Below are 11,621 nucleotides of genomic sequence, written 5' to 3'. Positions count from 1 at the left end.
CCTTCCTTTACAGCTCAAACACAGATGATCTCCCGACAGAAGAGCTCAGAAGATGGAGGAACAAAGAGCTTCGGACATCAAAGCCAGCAGCTCTGAAGCTGCCGGCAGGTGAGCAAAGACCGACCGTCCACCTGTGAGGCTGATCAGAGGGGATCTTCAGAGCCATCTGACATTAGACTCGAACCCTTTGATTCTCTCTGCTGTGACCTTCAACCTCCAGAAAAGCTCTGATATTCTATGAAAACGACGGCCTTGTTTTTCTAAATAATGTTATTTAACACCTGCTGTGATTTAACTCACTACCTTTAATCGAATGAATGCGACCTACGGGGAGAAAATAAATGTTGTCTGGAAGCCAGCTGGTCAACCAGCAGAGGACCAGGAACGTCTGCCAACATCACAGGATTTACCCATAAACCACCAGCTCATGATCCCCACTCCTGTCGTCTCCGCTCGGAGTCACGTCCTCCTCCGCCTCCTCCGCCTCCTCCGCCTCCTCCTCCGCCTCCTCCTCCGCCTCCTCCGCCTCCTCCGCCTCCGGCTCTCTTCAAAATCCCTCCTATGAAGTCGTTTTGGCGGGAGCGAGAGCAGGGATGAGGCAATTTGTTTTCCCTGACGTCTGGAAAATAATGAGGAGCGAGGGAGGAGCGGAGAGCACGGCGGTCCGTCCGACCCCCGTCATGGTGGACAGGTGAGGCGTGGCCCTCACAGGCACCTGTAGCCAGCTGGGGGGCGCGCCTCTATTCAGATGGAGAAAACTCTAATGTCTTAATGCCCAAAATGCTGCTAAAGAGGCTGGAAATGGAGAAGACACAGGTGGGTGTGGTGTGTGTGTGTGTGTGCGTTGCGTGTGTGTGGTGTGTGAGAGAGGTGGGTGTGTGTGGTGTGTAATGTTGTGGTGACCTCTAACCCTCTAAATAATCCTCCATTTCTTCCTCACGCCTCGACTGATTTATATATTAAAATATTGGGATCAAATCAAATTTTCCACCAGCGTTTCTGCTCCAAATGATTTTCTGGCTTCAGCAGCAAAATGGTCTTTTTCAGTTTTCCGTTCTGAGCGTCGGATGGAAGCCGGAGACTTTGGGAATACAGAACTGGATCATAAGGGATCGTCAATATTAACCTGCAGCTACATGAAAATGCTGCAAAGCCCAGAAGAACCAACCCTGACACCAAAGTCGGTTCCTGGCGTTGGCGGAACGAAACGGGCCGTGAAAAGGTGGCGTTGGTTGGGATTTTCCCATCGACTCCTTCCTAAGGAAGAGCCGGGCGGTGTGTATGGAGGCTCTTCAGAGGGCCGGAGGCCAGGAATGAGGACGCCTGTCTCAGTCCCATGATTTATTTAACACGTCCTCTCCTGACGCCCAATTTGGTCCCATCTCAGTGACACCTCGGCGAAGCTGCCTCGGTGGATTTAGCAGCAGAGACGCTGCAGAACCAAGGCCGGAGAAGGTGGAGGGGAGAGAGTGAAGGACGAAAGAAACAGGTGAGGGAACCCAGGAGCTCCTGCAGCCCTCAGGAGCCCATACTGGGTCTGTGGGCTCTACGTCCCGGAACAGTCGGACGTGTTATTGGACTGACATCCACTTCCTACGTGAACGTCCTCCCCGGCTCACGCAGAGCTGAGCAGCGTCCAGAGGAACCTGTCTGGTTTTTATGTCCTGATGCTCCATACAGGGAAACACCTGAGCCGAGCCGGACAGAAGAAGAACGCTCTGCGGGAGCTTTAAAGCACCAGAAACGTCCCGACGCCAGAGCGAAGCAGTGGGATAACGAACATTTTAACAGAGCTGTATGTTCCTGGAGGTTCAGGAGCATCTCCAGGGACTCTCCTGACAGGAGGTTCTGCTGGTACATCACCCCGACCTGCACCGATCCTGCAAACCTGGACCTCCTGAGAAGATCCGGCATGTTTGACAGGGATCTTCCTTTGACAGCGTTCCTCTGGAGCCGCTCCGCTCCGTTTGGGCCAGAACATCGGAGCGGCGGCCCAAAACACTCCTGGTTGCATCTTAATTGCAGCGCTGAGCTGAAGAACGATGGTTTATTCCTGCACATCTTCAACCATCCATCACGGCCGACACGCCAGTGGAAAAACTTCATTTTCCTCCCCCGTCGGGGGGGAGGGAAGCGTCGTGAAGGACAGTGCTCCTCTCCCTCCATCAATCTGCCCCCCCCCCCCCCCCCCCGCCCAGGCTGCCTCCCCCTCCTTCATATTCTGTCGTTCAGCCACAGGCTGTTCAAGTTTCATTACCAGATCAAATGTATTCAAAGTGGGAGGCCAAGGAGACGACGGAGAGATGGATGGATGCACCACAGCCTGGTCCAGAATCACCTGAGGCTTTTCTGTGTGTGTGTGTGTGGTGTGTGTGTGGTGTGTGTGTGTGTGTGGTGTGGGTGTGTGTGGTGTGCGTGTGGTGTGTGTGTGTGTGTGTGTGTGTCTGCATATTAAGTCTAAATTGGCATTCCTGGCTGCGAGCATTTCAGTTGCTGTGATGGTGTGTGCGTCCCAAATGTTTGATCCGTGTGTGTGTGTGTGTGTGTGTGTGGTTTGTGTGCGGTGTGTGGTGTGTGTGAGTGTGTGTGTGGTGTGTGTGTGCGTGTGTGTGTGTGTGTTCCCTCTCTCCCATAATGCCTCTGTTTATACATCCTGTTCAAACAGTGGGATGTGGGTGAATCATGAAACCTATTTGCTCATCAGGATCTCTAAATAAAAACATCTTTGGTCTTTATCTGCGTTTTTCTCATTAGGTTTGAATTCTGATTCGGAGGTGACGGAGAGGGGGGCGAGAGGGGGGGAGAGAGCGGGGAGTCGGAGAGCGCGGGGGATGAGAGAGGGTGAGGAGAGAGGAGAGAGAGCGGAGAGAGGGGCAAGAGAGGGGGAGCCAGAGGGGGGGAAAGAGACGAGGAGAGAGCGAGGAGAGGAGGGGGAGAACGAGGGGAGGGGGGAGAGAGGAGAGAGGCGGGAGAGAGGAGGAGACGAGGGGAGAGAGAGGGAAGAGGGGGGAGACGATCGGGGGAGGAGACCTGAGAGGGGGAGAGAGGGGGAGACGGGGGATGGGGGAGAGAGAGGGGAGAGAGGGGGAGGGGGAGAGAGGGTGGGGGGGAGGACGAGAGAGGGGGGATGAGAGGGGAAGAGAGAGGAGGGGGTCCGAGAAGAGGATCGAGAGAGGGGGGAGAGTCCAGAGACGAGGGAGGGCCCGAGGAGAGAGGAGAGAGAGGAGGGGGAGGAGCAGAGGGAGGGGAGGAGGAGAGCGAGAGGGGGGAGAGAGGGGGGAGGAGAGAGAGGGGGAGAGAGGGGAGGAGGAGGGAGGAGGAGGGAGAGAGGGGGCCGAGAGCAGAGGAGAATGGAGGAGAGAGGGGGAGAGAGGGAGGAGAGAGGGAGAGAGAGGGTGGGAGAGAGGGGCAGGGGGGAGAGAGGAGAAAGGGGAGAGGAGGAGAGGGGAGAGAGAGAGAGAGGAGAGAGGAGGGGAGAGAGGGGAGGGGGGAGAGAGGGAGAAGAGGGGGAGAGAGGGAGAGAGAGGAGAGAGGAGAGAGAGGGGGAGAGAGAGGGGAGGGGGGAGAGAGGAGAGAGGAGAGAGAGGGGAGAGAGGACGAGGGGGAGAGAGGGGGGGGAAACAATATCTGAAACAGTTTAAGAATCTCTTTTTACCCATCTTGAGAGGAAGGTATGTGGAGTCAACACACCACACACCACCCGCACGCACACAACACACACAAACACAATGCACAACAAAAAAAGCACAACAAACCACAAAAAACAACACAAACAACAACAAACAAACAAACAATAGCCACACACACACACACCACTCACACACACACACACACACACTCGCACACACACACACATGCACACACACACTCACACACACACACACACACACTTCTGTGGTGACATCATCTGTCTCCTGACGAGCTTCAGCATCGACGCTGCCGTCAGGTGGAGCTTTGATGTTTGAGGATGATTAATCATCGTTAAATCGACATGTTTAAATAAAAGGGCCTTAACGAGCAGAAATGGAGGCGGAGCCTCGTCAGGTGGTTCGGGCTGACAACACGTCGGTCATGTGACCTACAGGCATCAGCTACATGTGCCGTGCGTTGGAACCACGTGCACGGCCGGTGTGCACGTGCACCGACACAGTAAAGCCATTTCTCACCTTGACGGGAATGTCAGGTCAAAGGTGACGATTCCGACCTTTCCCAGAGTCTTAGAGCAGATTTGGGCCTTTTAAACGGGACGGAAGCACAAGAGGAGCCGATTTTAAGAATTCAAACTGTTTCTGGATTTGGAGCGAAAAGGAGGACAGAGAACTCCCCCTCTCTTTCCTCCTCCCTCACTCCCCTCCTCCCCCCCTCCCTCCCCCCCCCCCTATATTAGCCGTAATCTTCCTTCCCGTGTCTCCTCTTCCTCCTCCCCTCCTCCTCATCTCCCTCCCCCTCTTCCTCCTCCCTCACTCCCCCTCACTCCTCATCACCCCCTCCTCTATTAGCTAATCTTTCCTGCCCGTGTCTCATCTTCCTCCTCCCTCACTCCCCCCTCACTCCCCCATCACTCCTCATCAAGACCCTCCCTCACCCCTCCCTCAATCCACCTCCCCCCCTCTATTAGCCTAATCTTCCTGCCCGTGTCTCCTCTTCCTCCTCCCCTCTCCTCTCTTGCCTACCCCTCTTCCTCTTCCTCCTCCCTCACTCCCCTCCTCCCTCCTCCCCCCCCCTCTATTAGCTAATCTTCCTGCCCGTGTCTCCTCTTCATCCTCTCCTCGTCTATAACTGACATTTCCACCCAAGTTGTCTAAAGCTGAGGAGCGTCCTGGATTAAAGAAATGAGCCTGAACATGGGAGCAGCCTGCATGTGTCGGGAGCGTTTGTATTATTCCGGATTATTCAGGATGTACGAGTCAAAGCAGCGGAAGGAAAAGCTGTGATGGAACCTGGGAACTGGGATCAGCCAACGTGGCCCACCAGCTTTGATCGCCGCCGCCTCATTTCATCCTCGTTTGTCTCAAATTTAGTCAAATTCCTTCTGTAGATCTGAATCTGCATGTTTTCCCACACGGATGTTGTTCAGATCCGACAGTCGTGCTGGACACAGACCTTAAAGAGGCTTTGGCCTTGAACACTTAGGGATGGGAGCCTCCCCCTCCTGGTCTCGTCCCTCAGCATCCTGCCTTCATGGGGAACATTAAAATGAGGAATTCTTTCTAATAAACCTGCAGCTTATCTCCATCCCATGACAGGACCGGGCTCTCCGGGCTCTCCTCTGGGACCACTGACACCCACCATTTGTGGCTACGATCAACCAGAGAAAATCCCGGAATTCTACAGTGAGCTTCCGAACCTGCGATAACTGTCTGGCACAACTGCTGTTTGCTCCGACACCAACGCTAATCGTCCGGAAAGTCCTGCAGCGGTAATTGCACTATTAACCAGAGAGGAGAGTGTGTTTGGTGGTGTGTGTGTGTGTGGGGGGGGGAGGGTGGTGAGAGAGAGAGGGTGGGTGTGTGTGGTGTGGGTGTGTGTGTGGGGGGGGAGGGTGGGGGTGAGAGAGAGAGGGGAGTGCTGGGTGGGTGGTGTGTGGGGGAGTGGGGGGGGGGCGGGGGGGGCTGGGTTGAGAGCGAAGAGTGTGTGTGGGCTTGTGTGGGTGTATGTGTGTGTGTGTGGGTTGGGGGTTGGTGATCGGGGAGATGAGAGAGTAACGTGTGGGGTTTGTGGTGTGTGTGTCAGGTGTGTGTTGTGTGTGGTGTGGGTGTCGTGTTGTGTGTGTGGGGGGGGGGTGGGTGAGAGAGAGAGAGGTGGGTTGTGTGTGTGTGTGGTGTGTGGGGGGGAGGGTGGGTGAGATGAGAGGAGAGGTGAGTGTGTGTGTGTGTGTGTGTGTGGGGAGGGGGGGGGGTTTGAGAGGAGAGTGGGTGTGGTGTGCTTGTGTGTGTGTGTGTGTGTGTGTGGGGGTGGGGGGGTGAGAGCGAGAGAGTATGTGTGTTTGTTTGTGTGTGTGTACAGGGGTGTGTATGTGTGTGTGTGGTGCTCGTGTGTGGGTGTGGGTGGGGGGGTGAGAGCGAGAGTGTGTGTGTGTTTTTTTGTGTGTGTGTACATGTGTGTGTACATGTGTGTGTGTGCCATAGCTTCCTCTCTCAGCATGTAAATTAGGGCCACAGACACATTAGTTACGACTGACAGGAGCCGCTGGCTAAGAGTGCTGCGCTAGAAGCATTAGCATGTTAAGCTAACGGGCTAAATGGGCTGAAAGAGATACGTCTGCATGGATTAGCAGAGAATCAGTGGAAACTGGGAAGGCACTGCTGTCCTGGGCTCTCGTGATGTCAGAACCCTCAAGTCAGCAGCCACCCACCCATCATCCAGCCAGCAGCCTCCCATCCATCCAGCCAGCCAGCCAGCCAGGCAGGCAGGCAGGCAGGCAGGCAGGCGGCAGGCAGGCAGGCAGCCAGCCACCAGCCAGCCAGCCAGCCAGCCAGCCAGCAGCCAGGCCGCGGCATGCAGCACAGCCAGCCAGCCACCAGCCAGCCAGCCAGCCAGGCAGGCAGGCTAGGCAGGCAGCCAGCCAGCCAGCCAGCCAGCCAGCCAGCCAGAGGCAGGCAGCAGCCAGGCAGGCAGGCAGGCAGCCAGGCAGGCAGGCAGCCAGCCAGCCAGACATGGCAGGCAGGCAGCCAGCCAGCCAGCCAGGCAGGCAGCCAGCCAGGAGCAGGCAGGCAGAAAGTCAGGCATGCAGGCATTCATGTCATTCATCCAACTAGCATCCATGCATCCACATCCATTCATCCATTCATCATTCATTCATTCATCCATCCATCCATCCATCCATCCATCCATCCATCCATCCATTCACAGACTAGAGCAACAGACTTGTTGCTTATTGGGGTTTTTTCTGAATAACTTTGCTCGTATGTTTAGACAGGAAGAACCCGATTGGGTTACATAATTACTGCGTCCATCGCGTCCCGGATGACGTAATGGTTTGATCTTCAGTGACATCAGAGAGAGATCAGAGGTTTTACAGTGTGTTTGCAGCTAATCAAACAACCATTGTGTGACATGGAGGGTTATTATGGGATCCCAGAGCTGCTCCGTTACCACGTTACCAAGAGGCGTTTCCCAAAGCTTGAAGGCCTCTTGAGCACAGGAGACAAATAAAAACGCTTCAAAAGGAAGAAAAAAAGGGGGGGGAAAAAGAAATCCAAGGAAAGTACCTTTCTTGTGAGAAGCTTCATTTTTGGAGCCTTTGGGGTCTAATAAAAAAAAAGATCAGAATTAAACACAGAAATTCTAACAACACGTCAGCGGCTGCACGTTGTTTGTCCTCGACCAGGAAAACAACCTTCGACTCTCAGGGAGCAAACAAGACAGCAAGGCTGGATCATCTGGGTGCTGCTGCTGCCAACACTCAGCAGGGGGAGTGTGTGGCAGGGGGGGATGAGGGGTTGGATGGGGGGGCAAACTGTGAGGCAATAGCAGGAAACAGGGGGTATGCACTCAGTCGTAGAGGGAAGCTCTACTGCCAAACCACAGCGATGCACTGGGATGAGAGGGATGCACGAGGATCAGGAGGAGCAGGAGGAGCTGGAGGAGCAGGAGGAGCTGGAGGAGCACTAGCAAAATGCACTATGACAGATGCAGGGGGGGGGTGCAAAGACTACATGTCATACTGGCTTCATCTATTTCAACAGGTGGAGAAAAACATCCCAGAATAACACCAAAGACTTCTGGGTGGGCTTGAACCGATACCCTCCTGAGAGAAAGGTGGACCCCAGAAGAATAGTGAAATCATTCCTTCCTTCAAATAAGTCTCACAGACCCCTGATGCTGACGCCACACCAGTCTGACCAGTCTGACCAGTCCCCCAGTCTAACCAGTCTGACCAGTCCCCCAGTCTGACCAGTCCCCCAGTCTGACCAGTCTGACCAGTCCCCCAGTCTAACCAGTCTGACCAGTCCCCCAGTCTGACCAGTCCCCCAGTCTAACCAATCTGACCAGTCCCCCAGTCTAACCAGTCTGACCAGTCCCCCAGTCTGACCAGTCCAGTATTCTGCTGCCAGTTACCAGTTACATGCCTTTACATCAGGGGTGTCCAAACTTTTTTCACCGAGGGTCAAATACATAAAAATACAGGAGGGGCTGGGCCACTGACTAGAAATTAGGTATTTAACTTTAGTGTATCAAAGTTAGAAAAATCAATTAAAAGTGGTCAAATATGTTATATTGTTGAATATAATTAAAGACAAAACTGCCTTCATCACAGCTTCCCATAAATGGATCTTTATTGAGTTATTCAGAAAAAGCTTTGGAAGCTCATTCCCAGAACAGCAGCCTCAGATTTCTTAGAAGATTGACACTGGGTCCACTGGGACACTGGGTCCACTGGGACACTGGGTCCACTGGGACACTGGTTCCACTGGGTCCACTGGGACACTGGGTCCACTGGTTCCACTGGGACACTGGGTCCACTGGGACACTGGTTCCACTGGGTCCACTGGGACACTGGGACACTGGGTCCACTGGGTCCACTGGGACACTGGTTCCACTGGGACACTGGGTCCACTGGGACACTGGGTCCACTGGGACACTGGGCCCACTGGGACACTGGGACACTGGTCCACTGGGACACTGGGACACTGGCCCACTGGGACACTGGGCCCACTGGTTCCACTGGGACACTGGGTCCACTTAGAAGAGCTGCTTTTGCGTGTGCAGTGTGTGCGCTGTACACAGCGGTGTGTACATTGTGTGTTAACCAGAAAAACACTTATTACAAAGTGATGCGCAAAAGCAGGTTTTCCTTTTTGGTGGAGTAACGGCTTTGATGCCAACAGTAGCAAAAGTACGGCCACATTCTATTCTATTTATAAAATGTCTTGTGGGCCAATTAAAAATGGACGAAGGGCCACAGTTGGCCCGCAGGCCGTAGTTTGGACACCCCTGCTTTACATGAAACATCAAAAGTTAGTAAAGACAAAGATCAAAGGACACTGCTGTGCCAGAAATATCCCATCCATCCATCCATCCCTCCATCCTCATCCATCCATCCATCCAGCATCCATCAGCCATCCATCCAGCCAGCAATCGCATCAGCCAGCCAGCAGCCAGCCAGCCATCCAGCCATCAGCCATCAGCCAGCCAGCCAGCATCCATCCATCCAGCATCCATCATCCAGCATCCAAGCAGCCATCCAGCCACCCACCCAGCCAGCCATCAGCCACCAGCAGCCAGCCACCCACCCATCCAGCCATCAGCCACCAGCCATCCAGCAAGCAGCATCATCCATCATCCATCATCCATCATCCACCATCCATCCATCCATCCATCCATCCATCCATCCAACCATCCACCCATCCATCATCCATCCATCCATCATCCATCCATCCATCATCCATCATCCATCCATCCACTATCCATCCATCCATCATCCATCCATCCACCCATCCATCATCCATCCATCATCCATCCAGCAGCAGAGTCGTATTCAGTCACTGTCAGAGGGGAGGAAGAGGGGGGGGGGGGGTGCTGAGAGAGGATAGAAAGCATCAGGTGACAGTGGCTCCGCCCCTCCCATCACGTCACCTGTCCGTCTTGTTCTCAGGTAAACAGCTGAGACAGACTTGATCTGCACCATAAATGAAGCTGACGCTTCTCATTTGCCACCGATCCTCACTGTTGCAGTGCTGTTCTTGAGTTAGCTGCTGGCTAACAACCGTCACACAGGCGCACAACTTTAATGCACAGGTGCACAACTTTAATGCACAGGTGCACAACTCTAATGCACAGTCGCACAATTTTAATGCACAGGTGCACAACTCTAATGCACAGGTGCACAACTTTAATGCACAGGTGCACAATTTTAATGCACAGGTGCACAACTCTAATGCACAGGTGCACAATTTTAATGCACAGGTGCACAACTCTAATGCACAAGTGCACAACTTTAATGCACAGGTGCACAGCTTAATGCACAGGTGCACAACTCTAATGCACAGGTGCACAACTCTAATGCACAGGTGCACAACTCTAATGCACAGGTGCACAGCGGCAGGCTGGAGACTTGTGCTGCTCCATCTTAGTGGATTCATTGAGCCTCTTTCTGAGTGCATTTATACGTCAACCTGTTCAATATTCCTCTCTTCGCCGCCCTCGCCACCGTCTCCCGAGTACACGGTGAAACGTAATCGATATTTTGTCATAACTCCGAGGAGAGTCACCTCTGCGGCGCCATCAAGATTCCTTACTGTGTGATCCAAATTCCCCGGCTTGGAAAAGAATACGGCCGGAACAGTAGAAGAGCCGTGAGCGGTTCGAGGCAAACGGGAGCAGCGAGACTCCGACACACCCGAGCAACTGGGAAGCAACTGGGAATCTGGAGAACATTCCAGGTTCCTGCAGGATTTACTCTTCCTGTGGTTCCTGCTGTCGGCAAATATCTCCAGGTCCCTGAACCACGAGCTGTCCATCCCTCCACCCCTACACCCCTCCATCCCTCCACCCCTCCATCCCTACGCCCTCCACCCCTCCCTCCATCCCTCCACCCCTCCCTCCATCCCTCCACCCCTCCCTCCATCCCTCCACCCCTCCACCCCTCCATCCCTCCACCCCTCCATCCCTCCACCCCTCCGCCCCTCCATCCCTCCCCCCTCCATCCCTCCCTCCCTCCATCCCTCCCTCCACCCCTCCACCCCTCCATCCCTCCACCCCTCCATCCCTACGCCCTCCACCCCTCCACCCCTACATCCCTACACCCCTCCATCCCTCCATCCCACTCTCATTACTTTATTCCCATTAATCCATTAAGTAGCCATTAAACAAGTGCTGATAAAATCAAATGCACGTCGCACCCTGACAGCTAATAACTGCAGTCCAACCTCAGCACATTGAGCAGAGCCCAGCAGGGGTCCACAAGGGACCAGGAAGTCCAGTTCAGCATCAACAAGGTCAACAAGGTCAACGTGAGGGGGATTAAAACCTGCTGAACCACAGAAAATAAGAAAGGGCCCTAATTTGATGTGGGAATGTATGTAAAGGTAAAGGAGGAGGCACATGGTGGGTCCACTGGGTCCACAGGGCCCACTGGGTCCACTGGGCCCCTGGGTCCACTGGGTCCACTGGGACACTGGGACACTGGGTCCATTGCAGAATCAGTATCTCCAGTCAGCACCCCCCACCCCCCCGTTACTGAGAGTGATGAGGAGGGACAAGGTTATGGCAAAGAGGGGAAGGTGGAGTCTATCATTCATCACACACACACACACACACACACACACACACACAGGAGGAGCTTTTGTCCTCAGCTTGTTGCTTCCAAAAGTGCTGCTAAATTGTGTTTGTGGACATTTAAATCAGCTGAAGTCGGAGGTGGCAGCAGGTTGGTAGCAGCTCTGCAGGTCATCAGGTGACCCACAGCGACCAACGGCTGCAGGTGGGTTCTGGTTCTGGTGGCGTCTTTTATAGTCCGACACCGGTGAAACTTGAAACGAAGGGCTGAAGCTAAAGGCACCGACAGGACAGGAAGTATAAAGTGTCCGCTAACGTTTGATGCAACTGGAGCTGATCGATACAGGACAGGTGCACAGGTGAGTCAGGGGAGGAGGAGGAAGAGGAGGAGGAAGAGGAGG

The 11,621-nt window shown here is 54.2% G+C and overlaps 1 protein-coding gene across 1 annotated transcript in view; it reads right to left on the bottom strand.

Moving 5' to 3' along the window:
- Positions 1 to 11,621, bottom strand: part of glra1 (glycine receptor, alpha 1) — a 38,121-nt gene that overhangs the window by 15,339 nt on the left and 11,161 nt on the right. The window contains exon 3 of the mRNA XM_057044067.1: positions 7,057 to 7,250. Coding sequence (XP_056900047.1) covers positions 7,057 to 7,250 — 194 coding nt within the window. The remainder of the gene's footprint in view (positions 1 to 7,056; positions 7,251 to 11,621) is intronic.

The sequence above is a fragment of the Takifugu flavidus genome, chromosome 9 (assembly GCF_003711565.1).
Source record: "Takifugu flavidus isolate HTHZ2018 chromosome 9, ASM371156v2, whole genome shotgun sequence".
Taxonomy (NCBI): Eukaryota; Metazoa; Chordata; class Actinopteri; order Tetraodontiformes; family Tetraodontidae; genus Takifugu; species Takifugu flavidus.
Note: the sequence above shows the minus strand (reverse complement) of the source record. Positions and strands in the feature narration are given on the sequence as shown.